This window comes from Haliotis rufescens, unplaced genomic scaffold, assembly GCF_023055435.1.
Source record: "Haliotis rufescens isolate VD_foot unplaced genomic scaffold, xgHalRufe1.0.p SCAF_18, whole genome shotgun sequence".
In the NCBI taxonomy this organism is placed as follows: Eukaryota; Metazoa; Mollusca; class Gastropoda; order Lepetellida; family Haliotidae; genus Haliotis; species Haliotis rufescens.
Genome location: NW_025963868.1, coordinates 26,571,859 through 26,584,110, shown reverse-complemented (window position 1 = coordinate 26,584,110; position 12,252 = coordinate 26,571,859). Strand labels below are relative to the sequence as shown.

Sequence of the window (12,252 nt, the reverse complement as noted above, 5' to 3'; positions counted from 1 at the left end):
TATGGTTTTACGCCGCTTTTAGCAATATTGCAGCACCATTGCAATATTGCCGCACCATTGCGGGGGACACCAGAAATGGGCTTCATACATTGTACACATGTCGGGAATGGAACCTTGACCTTCGGCGTGAAGAGCGAACGCATTAACCACTAGGCTACCCTGACCGCCCCTGTAAGCGGTAGAACATATTATACTGGAAAAATTAATCAACCTGTTGTTCATTTAAGTTCACTTATGCAACTACACTAAACTACGTTTATAACGAACACGCTTATAACGAACTGGCGGATATAACGAACTGTTTTTTTTTGTCCTGGCCATTTGTTGTATATATGTTTATAACGAACTACGGGTCTACCGAACTAAATGTGTGGTCCGCTTGAGTTCGTTATAACCGTAGTTTACTGTTTACTGCAATAAATACATTTAATCTTTATTCAAAATCGATCCATTCCGAGGGCCGTGTTAAACCCACGGCATCTGAATAATTTAGAAACGTGAAATGGTTTACTCGTGTCACTAAATGTATAACAATGTGATTTTGTGTTGTTTCGCAGCAATCATTGTAGACGTAGGGGCTAAGTAAATAATCTATCTCTACCATCAATTCCAGCCCAAAGCACCATTTGATATGGCCATGCCCAAAACAGTCCCACCCCAACAAACACCCCAACCCCACACACATTGTAGTCATGAATACACATGGTAGGTTGACTGTGTTATTATCCCTTGCTGGTTTCCTGTTTAGGCTACACAAAACGAAAGCCTAAAACGTATGCATATAAAACAAGAAATATACGGGGATTTTATCAGAGACAGTGATTGCTTCAACATTTATCATTTGGTTAGAGGGAGAAAATCAGTTTCCTTTTTCACTCATATTTTGCTCAGGACATCCAACATATCCACCATTGTTTTGTAAACCTTGACAGGAACCAAATTATATTTCAGCGTGTTTGGAACCTTTATAGTCAATTTCAAAACAAGAGAGTTAATTTGTGTTTTATGAAGTGTCAGTTGAATGTTATAGAGGAATCATTTAAACAACAATATAGATAGGTACCTGACGTCCTCGCCATGTATTTCAAAGAAAATCCTCTGTCCGTTCTAGAACCGTCAGTGTGGAAGGTGATGGTCATGGCGTTGCTGGAGCTGACCACGTTTCTGGTGCCATAACAGTATTTACCCAACCGAGTAGCGAAAGACGATGAGCCTTGAATAAATATATTAATAAAGAATAAAGACATACACGTTAACATACTGTAATGAAGTCAACTTGAGTCTAATGATACTTATTAATGAGCATATTACTTGCAAACCAATTCAACACAAAGTGCAATATGATGATGTTTAAGCACTTTTACAACGTTGAACATTTTGCTTACCGTCACTGAAGAGGAGATAGTCAAATGCACAGGTGGCTTCAAATTCCACAGAAAGCACTATAATTTCAACTTTTATTTTATATCCAGCAGGTGCAGAAACTGTCCACCTGCAGTCCATGTTGCTACAAAGAAATATGTATTGTAATCATTAAACGTACAAATCAGATCAAACGCATAAACGCACAATAGAATAAGACACGAAAACCTTAGACAGCAATATAAGTCTGGGCTATCTGGAAAGCAATTTCCTTGACACCACTCTTCCGTCCGTAGCAACGTGGTTCTTCCTGGTAATTATGTGTAATTATTTTGACATTTTGAAGCCATGAACATGACCAGAGCAAAACACCAAATCAATGTAACGTTTCTCCTAAGAGAAGATTATGAATGCATCCCTTGTCCACCGTATGGCTGGTGTTTATCGTGATGATGCTCCCAATTATTCAAAGCAGTCTTCAAGCGAAAACGAAAGTGACCTGAACGTGATTCAAAGTGTGGAAATTTCGAAGCCATCTCTGACCAGGGAACAGGTATCTGCAAGGGTAGAGGTTCAAATTATGCAGGATCTTTGTCCAAAAAGGAATAAAATGTGATGGTATTGTCTCAACAATAGTTCATCATCATTTCAAGGTGTCTGCTTGATGGCACCTTAAAACCGTAGCGTGCAATGACCGGATGCAGTCAAGATTATTGCACTTATATAGCGACGTGCATCCACCATGTGTGGCTGCCTGAACTTGTCCTGAAGAATGCCAATTTTAGAGTGCGAGGCCACTGAGATTCCATGCCGCAGTTTAACACGAATACCCCACTTCAGACACAGAAAACTGACTGCGAACATAATCAATCTCTCTCAAATCTTTGCATGTGAATTGACCAAAATGTAGATCATTTCCCAGAAAGCCGGCAGAAATGAATACATTATTTTATGTACACATATAAATCAAATTATATCCGTAATTATTGACACTTTTTTCAGCTTCATAAGTTCGCTATAATGGTAAGTTTAGTTTCATAAGTACAGTATCTGGGTTAAAGTCATTAGACAGTTTATTCCCGATATGCAGATCCAAAATACAGTAGTCAAATAGGCTACTGGTTCGGGTATTAAAATCACCTTTGAAAATAGTTTTCGGAAATTGAAAACCCTTCAATCAGTGGTCTCTCTAATTCCAAAAACAACAACATTTCTTTGGATGTATTCTGGGGGCAAATAGAAATCACCAAGGTAAATATCATCATCAAAACTAAACATATCTGTTCCAGTCTTTCACGGTTAACACAATACCACCTTATCTTCGGCGATGAAGGTAAGTTAAAGGTAGCCATCAAGCGTTATGTACAAACGCTGCTTAATCTCAATGCAGTATTGTTCAATTTAACGTCCTTCGGTGAGGTGCTCTTAAACACTACAGGATATTATCAATGTGTGCAGTTCAGTTGTGATGTATTATGGTCATGTTTTATGTTAGGCCTTCCGGCCTTAGGATATAGGTCGGCTGCTTCCTCAAATGCCAGGCGAAAGATTTAAATAATGTGCATCTAAGACTTTTACCACAAGGTTACACTCACAGGCACGATTATGATGCGGACAAATCAAGGATAATAGTCAGGGAGAATCTAGGATTTGAAACTACCATCATAGGATCCAGGCATGCTTTTGTAGGTCCGCAACTCTGTACAGGAAATTACACCGGGAAAAAATCGTGGTTGGAAGGGTAGTTGAATGTATTGGTCAGCTTATGGCACGAAGGTGTCATTATATTAACATGTCATTTATCAATAAGGGGTTTCAACGAAAGATGTCCATATATGCATGTACTTACTCCCTGTAGTTGTGGTTGGGGTAACCAGGAGACGACAAATGTCCCCAGGTGGACGTAGAGGCTCTGAGCAAACGACTGCCACAATTAAGCCCATTTGTTATTTCTATAGAAACAAAAAAGACAGCTAGAGTGAAAGGACAATTGTTCTTTTTTTAAAGGTTATAAAGCGGTAGAACATATTTCAATTGAAAAAGTAAATTAACCTGTTGTTCTTCTAAATTCACATATATAACTAGTCAGCAAACATTATGTAAACTTTAATGACGACATCATAGTTTAGAAACGAGAAAAGGTTTATTTTTTGTCACTAAATGTATCGTTATATTTATACAAATATCAATTATATTGTTTTCACAAACACCCATTGTAGACGTAACACTATGCTGTGTCCCATGTGATTCAAGTGTGTCTAGAAGCAGTGGCCTAGTAAATAATCTAATTCTACCATCCCCACATCCCTTACACCATGACTCCGATTATTTATTAGCCGGTCGTCAACACACAATACTTGTACCTGTAGTAGTAGTTAGGAACGTTCCAGCTTTGTATTTCAGATTAAATCCTAGTGCTGTGTCAGAGTCGTCGGTGTGGAAGGTGATGGTCATGTAGTTTCTGGAACTAACGACTACCCTGGTGATGTAACTACGACCACAATATTTTCCCAACTGAGCAGCGAAAGACGTGGAACCTTGAATAAATAAATCAATATATTTACTCACTCATGTCATCGATTTAGACACTTATATTACATCTTAGTAATCGAATCATCTTGAGGCTAATATTATAAGTTATTGATCAAAACTCAATACAAACGTAACCTTGAATAAATATATTCTGTGCCAATCATCTCTCATGAGTACTTATTACACTAATAATTATGAATCCTTGTATCTGAAACCAGCTGAGGGGCTTAAGTTGTCCTTACGATGAGCATAGGCTTGCTCATGTCGTATGGTTTGTGGCATAAGCGTAAATTAAGTGAACTTGAATTATTTCGGATTCGTGTAATTTGGACTGATATTACAGATATTGATCAGAACTTGTTAAACACCAATACAGCAATACACAGTTATGATTATATATACTTGAAATATTTTTAAAAAATATGTACAGTATGCTAACCGTCACTGAAGAGAAGGTAATCACTTGAACAAGCTGTCGAGTATTCCACATTAAAGTACACAACTTCGACTTTAATTTCATATCCAACCGATGCAGAAATTGTCCATTGGCAGTTCAGGTTGCTGCAAATAGAACTAGCTACATTCAGCTTTACATACATACATACAAACACAAAACACACACACACACACACACACACACACACACACACACACACACACACACACACACACACACACACACACACACACACACACACACACACACACACACACACACACACACACACACACACACACACACACACAGACACACACACACACACTTTTTATTCTAGCTTACAATTTATGTGTAGATTGCTACTTCCCTGTCACGTGCGCAGTGCTACGTTCAAGTCGCTTGTGTAGTCCTACTTACGTGTCACATGTGCAGTGGTACCTTCACGTCACATGTGTGGTGCTTCGTACTTGTCACATGTGTAGCGCTACCTTTAGGTCACGTGTGTGGTGCTACTTACTTGACACATGTGTAGTGCTACCTTCAGGTTACGTGTCTAGTGCTACCTTCACGTCACGTGTGTGGTGCTACTAACTTGCCAAATGTGTAGTGCTACCTTCACGTTACATGTATGGTGCTATTTGCCACCCTTGCAGTGTTATTTGTCAGTTGAGTAGAGATACTAACTGACTGACTAATTATTACTCATTTGTTACGCGAGTAGGTACCTACTTGGAATAGTTTGAAGGATAGCCAGGAGAAGTCAAGTTCGTCCATGCAACAGAAGAGGCGGAAAGATCTGATAATCCACAAGAGTGACCTTCCATTAACATAAAGGAAAACAAAATGTAATAACGAGCATATTTAAAATAATTCAGAATTAAACAAAACGAGAATTTGACGATTTGACAGCTACAGTGATTAAAACTGAGGGGATTAACGTCGTTCGTCGTAAAAATCCCATTACGGCTTGTGAAGTCTGTTTACGCAAACACAGATGAGATCGTGCCTGTTATTCTCAAGGATGTTTAATCTGATGCCTGACAAATTGTAAGGTGTAAGTTACTCCGTGGTGGGTACCCTGTTAAATAAGGAAAAAGTCTCTCACAGAATGGGTCTTTGCGGTCATCAAGGAAAATATATTTTTCAAACTTTAAGGAGGACAAGAACTAGAATTTGACCAACATGAAACACCAACATGTTGACTTTTGTAAAATATCAAAATTATTTGCACGAAATATACTCCAGATGAGTCCTGCAAGCGAAAGCCTCTTCCTGAGCTATCATGGTATGAATGAAACATGATGGTCATATGGTTACCGGAGCTACAAACAAGGTCATGGTTTTACTCACCGTCTGTTTCATAATATCTAATAAGGAAACCGCCTCTGGTTACACTGCCATCAGTCTCGAATACTGCATGAATATGTTGGTCTTCACGGGTAATAATATTTAATCTGCTTTGTCCACAAATTCTTTTTGACTCGCCTATTCTTTGATCACCTAGGGTGGAAAAAAATTATTTGTCAATAATCAGTAATTTCTAGTTACGAACATTAATGTATTTTAGTATGCTTGGAAATAGTTCAAATAGAATTGCAAATTAACAAAACGTGGAATGACAAAATCAACATTGGGCGAATATCAATGAGCTGCCTTCCTAAATGTCCTACAGACATCATGAAACAAGAACGCGTTAATGTTGTACTTTGACGGAGTAACTAACAAATTAAGAAAACATAAGCAGAAAACGATTGATGAAAAACTATTGCAATGACATGTAATAACCAATAGGCGATTGACTTTTTCAAAGCATTTTTCACCAATCCACATATAATCAAACGATTCTTATTGCTTTTATTCTTGAACATAGTTACTTATAACAATAATAATTATTTCTGAGACAATTTAAGACAAATGAGGTTTTCAATGTACAAACTAACTATTTTACCATTATTTTTTACGTATATGGTAAGGGCGTCATATGGACAGTTGGATCGGGATGAGCTTTCGATATCGGAGAACACCATGTCGAGTATAACGCTGTACCCTCTTGTTTGAGGGTAGATGTCCCAATAGCAGTTGTCATTGCTGCAGAAAAAAAACAGAATGCTTGTTTGGAACCAACGCAACATCAACCTGTTTGTATTTAATTCTGACGTATCAAGAATAACAATTATATTGAACAGGAATATCCCGTTACATACCTCGTGTAGTTGCCTGGGTAGTTAGGAGATGTGAAATTCAGCGGTTCCCCTTGAGCGTAGAGCGTAACGTTACACGCGCCTGTAAGGAAACGTTTACCGTTTATATATATGCAATTGTATACATTATTTTTATCATCACTCTAGTTCAAGAACATGGTAGGATTGTAATGAGAGATTTCCTTACTTGACACTGGTCCCTTTGATAATGCAGTATGTGTTATTAAAGAAAGCAGTGAAAAACGGTTAAGGTAAATTAATAATACTCTTACAGATATAAAGTTGATTGTTTTATATAAAACCATTCAAACTGAGATCAGATGTGCAGTACTGTATAGAATTGGAACAACGTTTTCTTCATAGTTGCGTGCCTCTACATGTCGACAGTAAGAAGTGCATGGAAAATTTTTTGCAAGTTTTCTTATGTGTGACAAAAAATATCCGTTGTAATGGATCTGCTTTCTATGAGATTATAGTGACATAATTCACATCATACTGATATTACCTGTATGCAAATGGAAACAAAATACACATTCTGTCGGATACATGTTGTTTGAAATGTCACCCATGTACAATGAAGCTTTAGGACATGTTCATGAGTCAACTGAACAAGCGTTCTTGGCAATTCGATAATCCCGTAACAGGCGAGCCATGTACCAACAAACGATCAGTCATAATTTTATTACATTAACATTATGCTTGACTGTCTTGGTGACTGGTGTAATAACAAAACAAAAATATTTGTAGTCAAAGAACATACATTTTAGACCGCAATCAGTCTTGAAGACGAACTCCGCATTTACTTTTACAGATTTTACACATATTGGAAAGTTACTTCTATTTAGGGGTATTGTTGACAGAATATCTGGACCATACACGTATGGCAAAGCAGCTGCTAGCTCAGCTAGCAGAGCGCTTGGTTGACTGATCTCAAACTATCAAATATATCTTCTTTGATAGGCATTTAGAAGTTGGAGTACAAAGTAAGGATAATAATTTATGGATGAACAACTTCTTTATTACTATTAAGAGCGACGTTTCGGTGTAGGTTCTTACACCGTTATCAAACAAGTGACAGTTGTGATACTCACTTACTTGATAACAGTGTTAGAGCCTACACCGAAACGTTGCTCTTAATTGTAATAAAGAAGTTTTTCATCCATAAATTATTTTCCTTACTTCGTAAATAAATGGTATTATGCAACACCATACATTTACAACGTTAAATGACACGATGTGTGCTCGGTTTTAGAATATGGATCTTGTATATGGGGAATGAATGATATGCCGTATATTAATGCTGTACAGAATCGTGCAATGCGTTCTGGTCTAGGTGTGACAAAGTATGTCCCAAACTTAGGTGTAAGCGGCGGCAAGGCATGGACCCCACCAGTAGTACGCCAATGGGGAAGTGTGGTTCGACAATAGAAACGTCTTTGCAATATAAACCAAGATCGTATCGTTCTTAAAATATGTCTATGGAGTAATCTCGGAGCAACCAGAATAAAGAAGAATCTTTACTTCCGCACCCATTGTTAACTAATAGATCTGGACTTGGGACATTTTATTCCCCCAGGCAATTGTTTAGATCAGGGTTTATTGTTAAACGATTGGTTTTTAATTCACATACAATTTAATGGAAAAAAGCCATTTGACACCCTGTTGGTCCATCGCGCACGGGAGGTTATAAACTTAGATTATACCTATTGTTTAAAGCATGACTATACTGCTGATGAGTATGTCATCCGCCCTATACCCCGTGCCCACAGAAGCGCTTTGGCTAAATTTTAATGTGACACAGCTCCTATCCAAATTGAATTAGGACGGTATATTAACATGCCGTTCAGTGCCTTGACGTTGTTGAAAATGAATGCAATGTCATTTTAAATTGTCCTGTGTATAATGTTGAGCGACGTAGTCTCTTAAAAAAGTGTGACGTACAAAATATAATATTATGTGTCCTCTTACCGCCTAAACCTGCAATGGCATTTTACAAAAAAAGGAAAAATCCTAGTCAGCTTCTGTCCTTATTATCTATGCTTAAAATGTGAATATCTTTTAGAAGAATCTCATATAGGTATTTTATTATGTAACAGTGTTGTGATAAGTCTGTCTGTCCGTCCGTCCGTCCGTCCGTCTGTCTGTCATGCAACCGGGAAGCCGCCGACGCTAACAGGATGGGTAACGCTGTTGAAATCTCCTTTCAACACATGTACGCGACCCTGGGATTGTTGTTTGCTTAACAACGGTATTTATTACTCGACAAGTGCACACGTCAACAACATCAATCAAAAGCAAATATACATCCTGAGCCCATTCTGTAATCTGTCTTTATCAACTGAGGTCATAGTTTGCAGGATTTAGTTGTGACTTGTTCTGATCACGAGGTCGAACATGGTGGCTGCACTGATAATCTTTATGAGAGTTACGAAGGATGTATGCCAAGAAACACATTACCTTACACCACCTGGGATTATTGTTTAACGCATTCCTGTCTCACCAGTGAGCACGCACTGACGATAGGGTTTACCACGATGTTCTTTGTAAGAAACGTATATCACAGTATTCATTTCTTTTTATTTATATAGTGGCTGGTGTTAATTAAATATTAGGTGTTATTTGCTTTCTTACGACTTTGGAGGAATAACATCCACAATGATTCGGCATTTATTATTATCATTAGTAGTAGTAGTAGTAGTAGTAGTAGTTGTAGTAGTAGTAGTAGTAGTAGCAATAGTTGTAGTAGTAGTAGTAGTGGTGGTGGTGGTAATGGTAGAAGTAGTATTAGTAGTATTAGTAGTAGTAGTAGTAGTAGTAGTAGTAGTAGTAGTAGTAGTAGTTATTCATATTAACATAAACAAATAAAATATTATTATTATGTTTATTGTGTTTATTATGTTTATTATTTACAGATTAGAATAAAACTTGCAGCTAGGGGGTTGGAAGTAAACATTACGCAATAGCGGAGTCCGCCATCTTGTTTAAACAGCCGACCGGCCGTGTCTCCGATATGCAGCTTACAAACCCGATAGTGAACAGAGGAGACTATCGCATACAATGCATTTTCAGAAACATTCACCAACTGAAGATACATACGGTGTGTCTTATTATGATTTAAATAATCACATCACCCGAACTGATGGTACGTGCAAATTATGATACTAAATATAAACACTACATTGATGCGATTGACAGAACAACAATGTAATTTGTGCTAAGTAACGGAATCAATACTGTTTATATGTACAACCTGTTTAAATGCATTTTACAAGTTACAATTTCACACATAAACACTATGTTATGACCAATATATGTAACACTCACTTGAGACCAGCGGCCCAAACAACAGCACACATACTCCAATAAAACAAGAAATGATCATAATGGCGTCCTGTCGTCGCCAACCGCTCTCCCTGAAGACAGTTATTACTATATCCCACCACAATGTACCTGCACCACAAGATTGAGAAATAGCTCAGCCCTGTGTACACGGTGGTCTGCCTGGAGTGTATGGCGACACTTGCATGAAAAGACTATCAATTCATTGCAACATACACGTCCCAATGTGACCTATTTCAACATAAAGATAAGGCCTCGACTGTAATAGTCCCCAGCGACACCTGGATACGCTTACCAGGTAGTGTGATAAGTCCTGTTTGATAAACGAGTGCATTGTCAATACACTGTCACGCCCATGACATCAGTGTTCGGTCTGTGTTGTGCACCTATTCATGTTGTGTTATATACAAAGATGTATTTTTTATACAAAGCAATATAACTGATATAAGTAGGTATGATAAAATGGGAATGTTTCTCGGCAGCACACTCAAAGGAAAATCACTAACATTGTGACGCAATATGTAAATGCCCCTATTTCAGGAATATATGCCATGTTTAACCTAACATTGTAGGGGTGCAACTCCGCAAACTGCATTCCCGCGCCTTGGAACGACTGTGTCAACCCGTACAACCCGGCGTTACCGGCTTAGATAACGTTTTGTTTTACGGTGAGTCATTGCAGTGATAGAACGACAGTTGTTTCGCAGATAAGGTCACATTCGTCGATCTAGGAATAACTTCTTTAAACATTATGAAATCGTTCAAATAAAACATTGTGACTGTTACAATATAAAATTCAAGGACATCCCTGACTCGGATAGTACTTTATCATCTTTGAGTTTTAAATAGTAATGGACATCCTGCACATCCATACCTTGGACTGCATGTCTATCAGCATTAGTGCTGCTTGTCGAGCACAGTTCACACTTCTAAAATTAAAATAGGAGACCATGATTCTACTGACTGGCCTCTTGGACTTGGTTTTATACAATTGAGAAAAACCTGCCGCCACTTTTTTGGTATCAAACAATCAAGCCAAAGTTGGACTTCATTCAAATCCCTACAAAGATAACTTCTCGAAAAACTGAAAACGTCTGAAAACGATCTTATTGCATCATATTCTCCCACAAACCAGACAACTGAAATGGCCACATGGTTGCAACCTGACGACATAGAATATGTTTCCGAGGCTCAGCTTGTCAGCTAATGACCATTGAACTGAACAATCAAATCCAGCGATAAAGGCCAGCAAATGGTCATCTTACTCCGGCTGAACGCATGGTCAAGCCGAATCGTTCCTGGCAACCCAGGTGCCACTCCAGTGCTCCAGCAGGTGATACTCCATGTCTTACATGTGCCAGCAAGAACTGTTATTAGACTGATGATATATGTGTTTACATGTAACGACTGCAAAACATTATGTGTAAACAATATCACTGTATATCTAAGTCTATATTTTTTTCACAGAAGGTTCTGTATTTTCTGTCTAAGAACTGTATTAGAAACCTAAATATGGGATTTATCTAAAATTGTACATATTTCGTCATAGAATCCAGTGCATCCAATATATATCACAATTCACGACCACATCTAAATCACATCTTTAATTAAATACCATGTGTATAAAGTTGCAGCAAAGTCAGATAATACGATTTACCAGCGCATGGCGAAGAGACGAGCGCGTAACGGTCTAAGGGAGGCAATCCCCGTTAACCATACATGTATCTGTTACCTGAAAAGACGATAATCAATGACTCCAATACAAAGTTAGATAATACGATTTACCAGCGCACGACGGTGAGAGTAACGGTCTAAGGGAGGTAATCCCCGTTAACCATACATGTATCTATTAACTGAAAAGACAATAATCAATGACTCATCTACAAACTGAAAACCTTTATGCTGTTATAAATCGTAAACTGGCATTTAGAAGCTTCATTATTCACGGACAAAATGTGCTGATTATCCAAAAAGATCCAAACCCAGTGGTGTCTGAATTGAAGCAATGTGTGTTTAGCGAATGCATAAATTAGAAGATAAACACTCTGTGTCTTCAAAACTGGAGACAGGTTACTTGTAGATTTCACCTCGCTAAATTGAATTTGGAACCGCATGCGTTGTATGAGATTTCAAATCTTAAATTGAACGAGGTTAAATCTGCCGGTAGCCTAGCTCTACATTGAAAACACATTATGCGTATCTCCCTTCTACCATGACTAAAAAAACTGGAAACTCTTTAGTGTTAGAGAAATATATTGATCGAAGCGACATGGTTTGGGTCTATTATATCAATGTCCATATCTTTATGGTTTTGTCAGGGCATGTATGGTCAGATGGACCGTGGCGCCGATAATATCAGTTCTCCGTTCCGTCACTGGG

General features: G+C 38.1%; 1 protein-coding gene across 9 annotated transcripts in view; it reads right to left on the bottom strand.

Moving 5' to 3' along the window:
- The window catches only part of LOC124128570 (cubilin-like), a 62,950-nt gene extending 52,803 nt beyond the window's left edge, over positions 1 to 10,147 (bottom strand). For 6 of the 9 annotated variants that reach the window (XM_048398491.1, XM_048398497.1, XM_048398495.1 and 3 more), the window contains exons 1-10: positions 9,859 to 10,146; positions 6,538 to 6,616; positions 6,282 to 6,421; positions 5,684 to 5,833; positions 5,063 to 5,150; positions 4,334 to 4,455; positions 3,726 to 3,899; positions 3,212 to 3,314; positions 1,386 to 1,507; positions 1,064 to 1,213 (exon numbers count right to left, since the gene is read on the bottom strand). In XM_048398491.1, the coding sequence (XP_048254448.1) occupies positions 1,064 to 1,213; positions 1,386 to 1,507; positions 3,212 to 3,314; positions 3,726 to 3,899; positions 4,334 to 4,455; positions 5,063 to 5,150; positions 5,684 to 5,833; positions 6,282 to 6,421; positions 6,538 to 6,616; positions 9,859 to 9,916 (1,186 nt within the window). In that variant the 5' untranslated portion in view covers positions 9,917 to 10,146. Of the gene's footprint in view, positions 1 to 1,063; positions 1,214 to 1,385; positions 1,508 to 3,211; positions 3,315 to 3,725; positions 3,900 to 4,333; positions 4,456 to 5,062; positions 5,151 to 5,683; positions 5,834 to 6,281; positions 6,422 to 6,537; positions 6,617 to 9,858 lie in introns of all 9 variants that reach the window. The other 3 variants (XM_048398493.1, XM_048398494.1, XM_048398499.1) reach the window with 1 other exon arrangement.
- Positions 10,148 to 12,252: the final 2,105 nt, after the last annotated feature.